At 38.8% G+C, this 15,779-nt stretch overlaps 1 protein-coding gene across 4 annotated transcripts in view; it reads right to left on the bottom strand.

The window, feature by feature from the left end:
• Positions 1–451: 451 nt before the first annotated feature.
• DISC1 (DISC1 scaffold protein) overlaps positions 452–15,779 on the bottom strand; it is a 188,545-nt gene continuing 173,217 nt past the window's right edge. For 3 of the 4 annotated variants that reach the window (XM_085055473.1, XM_085055474.1, XM_085055475.1), the window contains 2 exons: positions 11,090–11,206; positions 452–3,227 (listed from right to left, as the gene is read on the bottom strand). In XM_085055473.1, coding sequence (XP_084911599.1) covers positions 3,078–3,227; positions 11,090–11,206 — 267 coding nt within the window. In that variant the 3' untranslated portion in view covers positions 452–3,077. Of the gene's footprint in view, positions 3,228–11,089; positions 11,207–15,779 lie in introns of those variants that run through there. The other variant, XR_014850833.1, reaches the window with a different exon arrangement.

Here is a 15,779-nt window from a genome sequence, read left to right as displayed (position 1 = left end):
AAACTGGTCCTTGGGACACCTTACACACCTCTCCGACCTCTCATCATGGCAATGAATGTGTAAGAGCATGACTGTGACCTCAGATACTGCTGTAGCCAATGCACAGTCACACTTCTATTCATTTAGCAGGCAGGATTCAGCTGCACAGCAAGACTGAGTCAAGCTGGGACCCAAGTGCCAGTTCTACCTGTCTGTACAGTTCACTGTGTGATACTCCGCTCTCCCTCTCATACTGAAAGCAGCTACATGTTGCTGTCAGACTCTAATCTTGAATATGTCTTTAGACTGTTTTCCAAAAGGCACAACAGGCTCCCCCAAGCAGATGAATTACTGCTGTCAACAGCACAATAATAGTCACACACATGGTTTCTTTCTCCTTTTCTCTCCTCCACTCCCCATGATGAAATTTCTACAATGTTGTACACTGCACAGAATGCAAACAGACATTGGGTTAGTTAAAAACATACTTCTCTTTATTTGAAAGTTTTCTATTCACAGATAAAAGGCAGTTGATACATTGCACAGTATACCTTTTTTTTAAAGTATGCTTATTATCAAATATGTCTGAGAAAAGGGATGGTTACTGGCTCTTCCCACAACAAACAGTGAAGTTAATGGAACAATAAATTAAAGTAGAAGTAGTAGTCTATGTTACATATAAAAGAGATGTTAACAGATACAAATACAACATGAATGATGACTGATTCAGTTTCCCTTGTGCTTAGAAATTCAGTGTCTTATTAGAGTGGTTGCCTAAATTGAGTTTTTATTAAAATGCAGTGGTGCTCTGAAGCTTTGAAACACAAAAGCCACTTTTTTTTTTTTTTTTTAATTAAATGGGAATGTCTTCAAGAAACCTTGCTAGGTGCTGCTCTCCTGCCCCTGTGATGGTTGGGCCCTATCCCTGCTGTTGAGCCCTTGCTGCTGCAAAGAGACAGACTTGATGCTTCAGCTGTGGCTGATCCTGGCTCCAAGGACCTTCTAGGACCAACCACCTGTCTACACTGCAAGCACTAAATTTTCAAAGGGCAAAACTCCACAGTGTGGGAGAGAGGGGTGTCATGCAACCTTAGTTTAGTGTAGCAGCCATCATCTCTGGGACTGTCCTCATGGTCCTACACAAATGCTCATTGCTGGAAACTCAGTACCTGGGCCCTCTGTGCTATTAAACCACAAGGAGCTTCTATGGATCTTAAAAATTACAGTTTTAAGGGATATATCTTGTCAGTGTGCTCTCCCCTGTTTACCTGAACTCGTGTGGGTTTCCATGAGTGCTTTCTGGCAGGAAGGTTTTCCCGTGGAGCCAGTCCTGTGCATGGGCTGAATGTCAGGGTGCCACCAGCACTTGTCTCCTGCCTTGAGCTGGAGACAAACACTTTGTTCATCTGTTCAGAGGAGCTTCAGAAAGTGCCAAAGCTACTGTGGGGAGGTAGGTGTTGAACAGGGACATGGCGAGAGAAACTTGTGAAGCAGAGCAGCAGCAGAGCAGCAAGAGATCTCCATTTGGGAACTAAGCATCAGGATCCATGCAAGCTGGAGCTCCAACAGTCTTTACCACACCATGGATGCTGCCCCATGTATTACACAATGGGAAAAGCCAACCATGTTCTGAATTACAGGGTTGTAATACAACCCTGAGGATCTGATGGCTACAGAAACCACCTGAGCTCTGCTGCCCTGGTTTGACAACCATATGCTCTTGGAGGCAATTATAATCCTGTGGCATGTCTCAGCTGCCTGGATAGTTTTTTCCTCCCTCCTTATGTACTTAACACTGAGGTAGAAGTCTCAAACACACAAAAACATGAACACAATCTTAGTGGGGTAGTCCAATGACCTTCAAAATTTGAAAAAACACAATGTGGCTATAAAATGAGTAACTGAAGTAGTGGAGAAAAGTAATTCTAAAAATGTCAGAAAAACAGTATCAAAAAAGTACAGTACTGAGTCGCAATACATTTTCTATTGTATTTTTTTGTATTCAGTGGGGTGGGGGGGGTTTGTTTGGGTTTTTTTTCCCTTTTTTTTGTTTGTTTTTTTTTTGAGGAGGTTGTTTTTTCAAAAATTCTCCCTCTGTGACAAATAGCAGAAGCTATTTTATGACATCAGAGATACAGTGGTATCAAAGATAAAGTACACATGAATTTTTGAAGACATTAACTCTTTTGAACAATTATCCAGTTGGCTTCAGCTGAGCGTTGCTTGTATTTCCTATAAAAATAGATGTTTATGTATGCGTGTGTATATATAGACATACGTTTCTTGCAAAAAAACCTCCATTCCTTCTGAAGCTTATTAGGAAGATCAAAGTAATGGTAATAATCTTTACAAAGAGACTCAAATGACTTATTGTTCATACAATATTTAAATATAAGGAACACAAATCATCAACATAAGAATTTTTTTTTTGCTTTACAACCCCTGTAATACTAAAGCAAGTTTATATTAATACCTAAATAAATTGTGTTAAACTACTCCTATAGGGGCTGCTGTTAGTTACCTCCACTGTACTTAATACCACAGAAAAAATGAGGTCCAAATTTCAGTTGAAAGAACATGGTTAGCTTGAATTTCACCCTATTGATTTAATTATTGGCAGGAATGTGAAAATACATTCGGTGTAAGAAAGCTGTTAAAGCCAAAGAAAAAAAAAGGTTCTTATTATTCTTAGAGCTATTTTCCAAGAAATACTAAATGTTCCAGCTTTAATGCTGCATTTTTAAATCAGGGGAAAAAAAGCATGTATAGAGGAAGACAGTGTTTATGAGCCTTCAAGGAGAACACTTCACTAACATTAAAGGCAACTTTGCAGACTCACTTGAAATGTATCAATTTGTAATCTACACATTTACAGGAGCTGCTCTGCTCTGAAAGCTGTTTCTCAATCTGTGCCAAAACATGTGAGGCTGCGTAGCATACTTCTGATGATAGACCTCCAGGCTCTGTTTCTCCATAATTGATTTAGTTATTAGTTATGCAGGGGAGAGAAGAGATCCCTGAGGCTTAGTAAAACAGTATTCAGTTACTAAAAGCAGCCCTTTGTGAATTAATGTCATCCTACCAGCTCTTTCTGCTCATTATTCCTTCAAGTCTTGTTTTCCTGGACACCAGCTGTCACAGAGGAAGTCTCCAGCCTTTTCTTCTCCTGCCTCCTTGGCTGACTGAAGTTGCACCAGCACGGTCTGGAGTGTCTCCTTCACCACCTGGATCTCCCTCTGCAGAGACTGTGCAAGGTTTATTAAGGAATAATCTATAGGTGATTGGCAGTCCCTTTTCTCTTTCCAAGTTATTAAGTACATTCTTGTTCTGCTGTTCACAACAGATGGCCATGGCTATCTAATTGTAGCTTCAACGTCTTCCAAATTGTTTGAATTAAATATTAATAAATTTCTCACACTTGCTAGCAAAAGAAAAATCCAGCCATATTCAAGATCTCAAGTAGTATTATTTAGCAGTTTAAAAAAGGGAGGGGATGGGGGATACTGCTTGGACACTGTTCTCATGGGAAGGAAGGAGGTAAAACATATTGTACCATGGAGGCAGCAGCACTAGCTGTGAGCTCCCTGATGGATGGAAGGTGGACTTTTGAGCCAGAGACACAGACCTGGGTGGATCAGATCCCAGGCAAAGGCAACAGGGCTGCAGGAGCAGTCTGACACAAACACCAAGTGACCACAGCTTGTGTGGCATTAGTGAGCTCAACAATGTGTGCTATGCAAGGTAGGGTGGGAATCTAAGTAAGGAGCAAAATTAGCTTATAGCAGAGAACGTGTTTCTGCTACACATACCTCCAGAAAGCTTTCATGTTAGCTGAATTATCATTATAATTATAGTGCAGAACACACAAATATAAACTATATGAGACTCCACAGGGAATGCTTTGAACAAGTTGAAAAGCAAAGAGGGCAGTAGCCAGGTTGTACTGTTGTGCATTAAAAGGAAGACGGCCACCTGAAAAGTATCCAATAATTAGTATAAAATGCTTCATTTGGTTAAGAGTTTTTCCACATTTTATTTGCCTCTGTCAAGTTCAGGGTTCCTGCAATGCATTCAGGAAGAAACTGCTGGCTAATGGCTCAGCCTCTGAAAGAGACCTTCCTCTTCCCTCTTTCCCCAGCTCCACAAGCGCAAGAGGGAAGGTGTCAGGGGGCAACTATAACACACGGGGTGCAGCAGGGAACAGACTGGCCGATGAAGGTAGGACTTTCACAGAGACAGTAGCAACTGCTGACACCTGCAGGAGCCTTTCAGTGGCTGGGCTTCCTAGGCAGTACAGCTTTCTGTGCTACGACTGTCCTCTCATGGGAATAAGTTTGTGCTATCAATCTATTGGCCTTTCTGCTGATAATCCTAAATCAGCAACACTACCCATTGTTGGAAGAAGGGCAAGGACTGGGTGTATCTCAGTGAGACAACCAAGTTTATCTTCTCTTCCATAGCTTACACTATGTGGAGAGGAAAGCAAGCAGAGGCAAGTCAGAGCCTTCAAGGGAAGTGAAACAGGGTGACACTGAAACAACTCAGTTTCAAAAGTCCAACACACAGAAAGGAAATTCACAAGGACAGGCTTTGTCCTTTGCAGAGCTCATACATTAGGAAATGTTTCACTTCACCCCAGTGTCAATGCAATGTCAAGAAAAAAAGATGGCCTCAGGTTATGTGGCTGTAAAAACTAAGCTGCTACTTTTGAAAAATTGTGGCTGGACCATGGTAAAGCTACATAAACCACAGCTCTTTCAGGCAGCCATTATTATGTCTTTGAAAAGTCTTGGCTGCTTTTGAATATGTTATCAATTCCTCAAAATTTCATCCTTGTGTATTTACATGCATTTGCTACAATGTTTTGCTCTTAATATGTTCATGCATACTTCTAATTCCTGGACAGCTCTGTTAATCTAAAGGGCTTCTGTCTCTGATTACAAGGAGTAGCAGTACACACAAAGCTTCTCCTATCCCAGGATCACAAAGCACTGTACAAGGACAAATTAATTATGCTTTGCATCTTCTCTGAAGTAAAAAATATTATTATCCTCTTCTAAGTCCTGGATTCTCCACCCCTCTGCAACTTAATCATGAGGCTCTGATGAAAACCTACCTGGTAAACAGAAATTCTGCAGTCCATGAACACCATGAAACTTCTGAAGTTTAATTAATTCTGATGTGTAGTCTCTGACTACATGCTGTTTCCTGTAATTTCCCAAGCACTTACAAAATTCTTTTCAGGTAGAGAGAGAAAAAGCAAAATTGAAATGTTTCAGTGACAGTGGATGAGAAATCTTAAAGGATGGAAGAAAATGAGGAAGACAGGAAAAAAACCAACTCTTAAGCAACAGAAAGATGGAACAACAACAAAAAAATGACTGCATAGTCTAACTACAGCAAGTTCCAATAACCTCATAAGTAACACCAAAATCATATGTAGACAAGTAACTGTCAAATGAGCCTTTATGGCTAAGAAAAATATATGGTACATGGCTGAGCACAGCATCTCTATCCATACACAGAGGTTATATCTGGAGAAACAGCTTCATCCATTTTAAAAATGCAAATAAACAGTTTTGCATGAGTCCACATGCAAATGTGTCCTTCGTGCTTAAATTCTCTACCCAGTGCTGCAAATATTGAGCCAGTACACAAAGCAGGAGTGAAAACAAGTTCCAGCTAGGTGCATTTTCTGGTCCTGCTGTCTTCCTCTGAAAACTGAAAGAATCGCCCCAATGTCAAATCAGCAGTAAATTAAAGTGCTTGGGAACAGCTTCTCACAAATGCAACTCATATTCAACAATGCTGCAGCTCTAACCTTGTCTTGCCTGAAGCTTTTCACCTATTTGACTTTGTCTCTTTGAAAAACTTGAGCATCATGATAGAAGCCATGATTTGCAAGCAGATAAAAAGCAGATTTAGTTACTGTAGAGACTTAATTTTTGGGAAAAAAATGGGATCATTTTGCTCAAATGCAGCTTCTGATCTCTCAGCACAGATGTTTAGGGGAAAAGAGACAAAAAGTAGATATTATCAATTATCATTTCCTATAGGAAAGGTTAGAAACGAAGAGTTCATATCCTAAGATAAAAGACATTGGAAGGACAGTGAAGGACTACTACTGAGCTGAGAGAAGGGCCAGTGGGATTTTGGAAACTAACTTGCAATTTTTGGACATCTGAAGAAGAAATTAATTCTTGAAGAACAGAAATAATCAGAAAGAGGTTTGTGATTTGGTCTCTTTTTTTGTCTTTAACATGGTTAACTATTCTGCTTGTTTCCAAAAGCTAAACTCTACAGTGGCTGCAGACAAAAGCTCAGCTCAATGTCCCACCACTTGACTGCAAGGGTCACTCCTAACCCCAGGCATCAGCACCCAGGGAGGGGCTAAGCCAGCTGGAAAGCAGCTCTGCAGAAAAGGACCTTGAGGTCATGGTGCACAATAAGCTGAGCATTCACCAGCAATGTGTCTTGAGGCGAAGGTGGCCAACAGCCTCTCCCAGGCTGGATTAACAAAAACACTGCCAGCAGGCAGAGAGATGATCCTTCCACCCTAATCAGCACTCCTGAAGTCCCATCTGGATGTTGTGGGCTCCACAATAAAAGAGATGGACTTACTGGAATGACTCCAGCACAGGACTAGTTTAATGGTCTCGAGTATCCACTTGGAGATGTTGAGAGAGCTGGGACTCTTCAACCTGAAGAAAAGAAGGCTCACATGGATACTAAAACTGCATATAAATAACTGAAAGATAGGTATGAAGAAGAGGGAGCCAGAGTCTTCTGCCTTTTTTTGTCCCCTGACAGAACGAGAAGCAGCAGGAAGAAATTCTAAAATAGGAAATTGAATTTGAATAAATGAAAACATTCTGTTATAGGCTGAAGGTGGTCAAATACTGGATTATGTTACACAAAAAAGGTTGTGGAGTCTCCATCCTTGGGGATATCAAAACCTGACTAGACAATGTCCTGGACAACCTCCTCTAGGTGACACTGCTTGAGCAGGGACTTGGACCAGATGATCTCAAAAGGTCACTTCGAACTAAACATTTCTCTGATTGTGTGTGCTACATGCCAAAGGACCAGTGAAAAGCCAAGAAAATTCAGTATGTATTTTGAATTACCTGGGTTTTGGCCTTTTTAAAGAGCACTCTTGGGAGCAAATGAAAGACACTAAGCAAGTCCCTGCTGTCTCTATAAGAGGCCTGTGCAGTGTCACAGCAAGAGAGCAAAATGGCCTTTGGAAGTCCATCACTTCTTACAAAATACAGGGGTATTTTCAGTAGTGCAACCAATTAGAAATGTCCCATTTACCCCCTTGATTACTGTCTCACTCGTTCGCATCCATGAATGTTATTTCTATAAACCAACACAATACCCTTCCCATGCAAAACCCAAAATACTCCCCTAAAAGCTACTCAACCAAAATACTGCAGTAGAATGACTGCTACATATTGAAAAATGGAACACTTCAGTGGTTTGAACATCAGCTACCTCCAAATCACTTGTTCCAGCAGAAAATGGAAGGCAAAGAAGCTGCAGCACTTGGGTGGAAATACACTGCCCTATCTCCATCACAGCACAAACTATACAAGTGGAACCATGTTCTCTGTGTGACACACAGTGGGAAGGACTCACCCTCCTGTCATCTAAAATAAAATCAAAGAGGGTGCTGTTGCCACATCTGACTCTAGGAGGATCCCAAAATCTCTCACAGGTTCACCCAGAGGGAGATTCCTCGGTGAGGTACAGACAGGGTTAAATCTTACATGATTCTGTTGAAAACCCACTCTGGTATAATGCAATATTTGTATGGGAGCCTGCTGCAGGACAAAGGTGAAGGGTTAGCAAAGTGACCTGCAATGTTTAATGAACATTTAGGCACAAAATTCTACTTTCAGAATAACTGACTAAAATGCCCATACTAGGGCAAGGAATGAAGATTGCTTTTATAATAATACTCCAGCCAGGTTTTCTTCCAACAAAGCATTTTCACCAAGAGAAACTATTACAGGCATTCAAATTGTCTATCAAAATGTAACTGCTAATTAGGAACAAAAATGACTGTGAAATTGCAATATAGGCTCCATTTAATTTTAGTGGGAATTCCAGGCCTTTACTGTCAGGAAAGTAACACCTCTCATCAGCTCTGCAGACACCAGAATGAGTCACCTCTCATCCTTTGGTTTTTCCAATTAATGATGTGGACTGTTTTCATACACTTATTAATGATTAACCATAATTGAGTATTTTGTGGGCTTATTTGGTTATACTACACAGAATTTAGCAAATCTGTCATAGTGCTATAGAGAACTCTAACACCCACCCCCTGTGCCCCTATTGTATGATGCTTTTTATATAAAAGTACAGTTTAATGGGTTTTGTGAAAGGTTTCAACAATAAATTAGATTTGGAAGTGGGTCTGTGCCTATAATCAGGGCCAAGAAGTATCACTGGATTTCTCCTTTGTTCAGGTCGTGCTGGCACTTAGGATGAGCAGCATGGTTGAATTAAGTCTGCTATGCCATCAAAATTAAGAGTGAAAAACAATGACATCTGGGTTTTTTCTTCTAATACAAACTTAATTATTAATCAAAGCTATGACACACACTAAACATTGGCAAATGGCTCAAGAGCATCAGGAATTTATTTTTCTCAGTGGAGTCTTTAGAAGACTTTTAATAATCAGACCACAGGACTAATTTACATCTGTGCAGCCCCCAGTTAGATTTTTGACCTAATACATTTTGTAACATTCATGTGTAAGGCAGTTTTTTGAGAGGATGATGGGAAGGGTGAAAATAACCAGTGAACAGGACTTTGAAAAATTTATCCTGCTTTCATTATGATTTCAGGATTTTAAGCTCCTGTTCTCAGAGTTCTACAGCTTTTTAACATAGACTGTATACTTGTCCAATATTTTTAATAGGAAATTTTTTCATTTAAAATCAAATAAATTACCATGCAAATAACATATCCATCCATTAACTATAAATTCTACTGAGGCTAATTATTGTCTCTTATCTTAGTGTTAGTTCCTGCAATACAGGCAAGTTACCAGTGAGTGAAAGCTAATTTTATAGGCACTGAGCAGTCTTTATTTAAAAAACAATCTACAGGTCTGTAGTACTGTGGTAGCTATTTTTCTCATTCCTTTTTGAAGTATAGCACAGTGATTACATGTACCAGATGGTAACATTTTATGCACATTGATCTGGACTACCTCTGAAATAGCAACTGAATGTTAATGAGGGGTAGCTGAATTGCTGAACTGCTTCTTTGTACGTCCCTATGTTTTGAACATGGTTTCTTATTTTCTGACTGATGGTCTTGCTGGGACCAGGATATCACACAGTGTGCATTTCTGTATTTAGATAACATGAGCCAAATTTCACTGATAGGGGAAGTCAGATCTCTGTCACAAAACTGTGGCTTAAAATGAGACTAATCTACAACTCTTCTGAAATTTGCAATTATTAATTTTATTATTTCAACTAACTCTTGCAGTTTCAACAGCTATGAAGAAATATGCATGCTCCATAGAACATAAAACCACTACTATTTCACATACTTGCAGTGTATTTTCTTCTGGAACCAAAAATGCGGTTTTCTACCTTATTTCACCTTACCTAGAAAACTATAATCAGACCTGGCAGTTCAGTTTGAATATTAAGTCCCCTGCAAAGAACCCATAACTCCTGCTCCCAGTGTTTTTCTGTAAGGGCCCCTGAGAAAAGCTCATTTGAGAGTAAATATACCCAAGGGGGAAAGGAATTGGATGCTCTGCACACACACACACACAAGACACATCCATATAACTGAAAAGAATGCACTGGGGAAACACAACTGCAACCAAGTATGAACACTGCAAATATAATGAAAAGAATGTTGAATAATCTTCATGTATACTGTGTGTAAATCGAAATTCTTCGAAAATAAAGATTTGAAGTAGTGAGAAATTACTGACTAGAGTTCTCTCCTCCAATACAAATCCCCCTCCCCCAGCACCACTTTTCCCTCACTTTGCCCTTCACAGTTCATTTTTCTGTTACCTTTAAAGAAATCAAGTTTCTAGAATAGCAATTTTGCTAAGACTTGCAGTAGATGCCCTATTACTTAAAATGCAGTGGTATTCCCACACCCTATTTATTCTTCTTTCTCTAAACTATCCCCTGCAGGAATGCCGACCTCAGATTAGCAGGAACAGAATCCTTTCTAGCACCATCATCACCTGAACTCACCTTCAAGTGTCTGCAAGGGCTCCTCTGCTAATCTCTGCAAATAGAACATATTTATCTTTCTTCATTATCCTCTCCACTGCTACCTCTTCTCTACTAAAACCTAACCAGCTCACTAGTGTCATCTTACTCAGTGTCACTGGTTCCTACTTTCTTGGAAGAAAAAAATCTCTTTTATGAAAAGTTTTAACTATTAAAGTTACAAATGAAACAAAACTTTGTGCTCTTAAACTTTGAAAAAATGGGCAAGGAATGTCTCATAAAGGTTAAGCAATCTTCACAAAAACTGACTGATGAAGCACAGAAAGAGATAAGGGTGCATAAGACAGTATCTCCTCTGTTTACTTGCACTGGAGTAATAGAGGCAGATTAAATTGTGCAGGATGCCACATGATGTATCTGTTACCCATTTTTTTACAAAAAGAAAAAAGCCCAAACTACAGGTGACAATATACACAGCCTGAGTCAATAATGTAGCATTTAATTCAGCTAAATCATGTTGGGAAATGCAGGTGCATGGCCACTTGTATCCATGCAGCTTTTTGTGCACGATATATTTAATTACAACAGCATTACAAACAAAAGGATTTTAACAGTAAAATAAAGGCTTTTCAGTGCCTAATCTTAATTTACAAAGAACTAACTCCTGTTTAAATCAATTAAAGCTGGATCAGACCACAGTGAAAATGCACTATAGGAAAACATACTACACAAAAATGCCCATTTCAGCAAGACAATCAATTCTCCCATTCTTAATGTATCTAATCTACACTAAGAGCTAGCATTCCACATAAATCTGAAAGGCAAGTATTTCATGTACATACTTACACAGATTGATACATATCTATAGCTTTAGTGAAAAGGATATGAATAACTCCTTCATCAACTCTGCAGGCGGAACTTTGCAATTGATCTTCCAGATGCACCAATTTCTCACTTATTGCTTCACATTTTTCTCCCAGCTCTGCAGAAAATATGAAGAACTCCTACAGAAAGTTGAAAAAGAAAAGAAAGCATGTTTGCTGCTGACTGCACTTTTCTACATCAAGTTTGCATCAAATTAAAGGGAAAATAAAATATTAGTAAGGGGATATGACACTTTGCAGTGCAAAGACATTGCCTAAAAGCAAATTCCCATTAGAGAGACAAAAAGCTGTTTCTGTATGATAAACTGGTGATTAATAAGAAATGGAATGATGTTGTGGTCTCAGTCTACTTCCCAGCAGAAAAAAAGTCATGATATCACTTTCAGCAGATGATTAAAGGGATGTGAAGACTGAACTGTTCTCCTTCTTCCCTGTTGTCTCACCACAGCAGGGGAGGGAAATCTCATGTTAACCACACTATTATAAGGTACCCAAATTTCAAGTTGTTAATGTAAATATGACTTACACTTTTAGGTGATGTAAATATTTTAAGCAGCATCATTTTGGTAACTTATACACACAAAATGTACTTATATTTTTGAAGAAAAATCTGACTCGAGTACTTAGGGACTTTGTTCAAGCAATCAAAGAAAATGTGCAAAAGTCTTTGAGATTACAAGATGGAACTATGCTTTTTTACTGAGTTATCATTAAACAAGACTAAATTTTCAAAAATAATGCCTCTCTACTTAGAACTTGCATAGGCAAATACTTTTTCTGTTTTAAACTGAGTATTTTAAACCAGTTTCAAAGTTCTCCTCATAAGTTTTTTTCAGATACACTGCACAAGGGTAATTTCTATCTTTTATATTTTGCATTGAGTAGTACTTTGAGAAATGACAAAAATAAGCAGTAAATATGAGAAGAGGGGAGAAAAAAATCAATCAATTTGTGAAGCTTTGGAACAAGCCTTTCCTCTCCCTCCCATGGCACCATAGTGCTGCCTACAGTAATGACAGGGGTTATTTGTAAGAAAAGATTATGGTGCCAAGATGAAATTCTGCTAGAAGCATGTTGAAAAAAAAATTAGCAATTCCTCAGCTGGAATCCAGAAAACTGGCTTCTCTTTAGATCTAGTCTACGCAAGATTCTTAGGGAATCATTCTGTGACGTGCATGCAAGAACAGATCATAGCTGTCTAAAAGAACTTAGGTTTCAGGCTAAAAAAGTCAGTAAATTAAAAAAAAAATACAACAAAAAAAAAAAGTACTCTGAAAGCCCATCTAAAATTATGACCATGTAGAGAAAGCTCTGCCTTTGAACACTGATTTTTTTCTAACAGCTAATGACATTACAAAAATCCGTCTTCCCGTAACCACCATTTCAAACACAGGAACCACAAGCAAAGAACATTCAGTGCTACACAATCAGTGGACAATTAATTTAGGAAGAGCAGCTTTTAATTAATGCACAAACTCTTAAGTAGAACTCTGACAAACAAAAGCTGCAAGTGAAGTTTTCAAAACAGATGCTTTCTACAGACTGTGTACTTCAAGAAAATGCTTTAGTCCTGTACAGATCTTACAGTGACACATAAAAAGGAGATTCTTGCTCTTAGAACATCAAGATATGGAATACTTTAGTCTGATCCAGGAACTGCCTTTATCAAAAACTATTACTTCATGAGATTTTGGACCACATTCATGCTTGTCAAGCAGGATGACACTTCTAGTCCTGATTTGAAATCACCAGTTACTACAGACAGCAAATTTTTAAAAGTACATGCTACAGTACTCTCCTGAAAGCCTGTGCCATTGAGTATATTTAAATATAAACAAATGTTCAAAGATATGCATTACAGTAAGGTAGCCCTTTCTTTTTTAGGGTACCCTTATGGCAGGAACATTTATCCAGGTAATTGGTCACACAATTAGCTCTATGATTAGTTGCTGTAAGAGAAAATCCATTTTCTCCACTTAAAAACTGCCCTCACATTTCCTGTCTCACACATGCAAATACAACAAATCCACTGAGCAGCTATGATAAGCACACTGCCTGGATTTGCCTAGCTCCACTGTGAAAATCCACAGTGGAAGATTTTTTCCTATTCACTGTGTCAGTGAATGTACAGGACAAAATGGGCCTTTTAGACTTAACCCCTCACTGAACTTCAGGTGGGTTGAAAGATGCTGGAGGCAGCATTTAGATACCTGGTTGATAAAACAGGCTCTGTGTTGCGAGCACGGCCTCACTCTAATGTGCACAGATCCTTAAAACCCACAGTAAAATACAACTGCAGCCTGAAATACACAGTCAGGGCAGCTGGATGATTACACTCACTGATGTACTGCTACATAATCTGACTTCACGTTTGACATTTGCTTTTCCCTTTAAAAATAAACCTTTATAGCCAGGTAAAGAAAGGCCTGGGAAGGATGGAAGGAAGGAACCCAGCACACAAGCCCCCAAGACCATAGGACTTCAGGTGAACGCTTGTTCTGTAGCAAAGGCATCTCAGTATGTGAGTACAGTGCTTTGCACCAGTACTAATCTGTATTTTGGGGCACTAAGCCTTGGCAATAGCTTCCACCCTGCTGCAATTCCAGTAAAGGCTTTTATTGGAGTATTGGTCTTGCACTAAATATGCTCAGAAATAAGAGACTATAATTTTTAACTCACTGGCTCTAATTCCCTTGATAACTAAATACTTAGATTCTCAATTAAAGTAATATGTCCATTCTACTGCATATGAAAAAATGCAGGCTATTCTTCCTGAATGATCACATTTTGGGTACAAAATGTGTTGTCTAAAAATGTAACAAAAATCCTGTTTACTTTGGAAATTAAGTTAAAGGAACAATAAATACCAGAAAAATGTAAGAAATAGTAACAACAACATGGGAAGACAGGGAAATCTGAAAGAGCGAAAGTCAGATCAAACTTGTTTAGGTCTTGAAACCAATTTAATCATAACTACATGGATATGGTTGCACTGCGGAGTAATGAAAATAGCTCTGTAAGATTGAGGTTATACTTAATTAGTCTTTAACTCCTTCTGTTTATTGCAGCCATAACAGTGTATGGATAAACTATTTCTGCACCTACATAACCCAGCAGCCTTTGTAGGTGAAATGAGAAGTTCCTCCAATACCTTAGACAAGCATTAACTCTCAAGAACTCACTTGGCAGGGGTCATGTGAAAAATGCAGGAGAACCATCATATAAATTATGATTTTCCAGAAGTTATATGAATAAATAAATAAATAAATATGGAAATGGAAGAAACATATAGTGCTCTCAAAAATATACAAGAATAATCCTAAATATTCAACCAATTCCACAGCTTCTGCCCCCAAGGCCCTCATTTAAAAAAGGTTTGATAACCCAGAGAAGTAGATAGAAAAGATTTCTCTTAGTGCATTTCATGCCTGGTAACATCACTGGTAGCATTTTTATTTGACATTTGTCTATGTAGGCAGGAAAACCCTTGTCAGTGATACAAAAACTATTCAGAACAGCTCTTGGTTGGAAAGTGTCACTTTACACTGATCAACAATATCTCTGAGAGGAGAGTGGACTCTGCCTCAAGCTCAACATATTAATAAAACACAACTCATCCAATATTGTAGGTTATGTCAATGCTACAAGCTGCTGTAAGTCTTAAGACTTTGCTTATTTTTGCTCTAATGGCACTCCTAGGAAGCAGCTGGGAGAGATTGCAGGAGCCAGGAAAGAGCTGAAATGCAATATTGCTTAATGGATTTTTCTGTGAACAGGCAATGTAGCTGGCTGGGATTTTTTTTTCTCCCTCTAAATCCTTAAGCAGGTGAAAACAGCACCAATATGGGTGTGATTTATTTTCAAGGTGCAATTCTTCTGCCTTCTCAGCCAAAGTAGAAAGTCTCATTCTTTCTCAAAGCTGTGAGAATCTGACGCAAGAAATACCAAGAACAGACAATGTTCCAGCTGATGCACAACTGGAACACCAGCATATTGTATCAAGAGCAGAGGGAAAGGCTTCCACTTCAGTCTTCTGCATTTTGTTTTACCATTTTGCAAGTAATTGTAGTCACCTATGAGCAACTGCTCCTTGACAGCATTACTTGAGGAAAATGTTTGATCAGCTTTTCCAGTGCAAACACCTTCTGTGCTCTTCAATCTAGTTCAGCATTTTTCTATAGAATAGGTATTGTAGTAGCTAGATTAATTTAATTCTATTAGGGATTAGACTCTGTATTAGAATCTTTGGTGGTTGTGCTGAGAAGGAGGATTCCCAGATATATCTTTAAAATTCCTTCTTTCTACAGAGGAACTTTTACAACAGTGCACTACCTTACTTCCAAGCACCAATATCATAAGCCCAATAAAACATAAGCCTTAGAAGACTTTCTGCAGAGTCAAAGCCAGATTTCTTTCACCTGCACTAAACATTCTCTCCCCTAAAATAGTTAAAATAACTCAAAATGACATAAACAACAACTACAAAAAGTTGCCCTTGCAGGCAGATACTTTGCATTATGGCACAAGGTTTAGAATAGTGACCTACTGTTGGCAGAAGTGCTGCATGTTTACCCTTCACCCTTGCAGAAGTTAATGGCAATTGTCAGCACTTGAAACTCCAGAACGTTAGGCCACAGCATCTCTTGAATAATTACTAGAAACAAAATGCAACCACCCATGTTTGTCCTGCTTG

The sequence above is a fragment of the Lichenostomus cassidix genome, chromosome 3, assembly GCF_008360975.1.
Source record: "Lichenostomus cassidix isolate B80296 chromosome 3, HeHo_3.0, whole genome shotgun sequence".
Lineage (NCBI taxonomy): Eukaryota > Metazoa > Chordata > Aves > Passeriformes > Meliphagidae > Lichenostomus > Lichenostomus cassidix.
The sequence above is the reverse complement of the archived record's forward strand: the minus strand, read 5'-3'. Positions and strand labels throughout refer to the sequence as shown.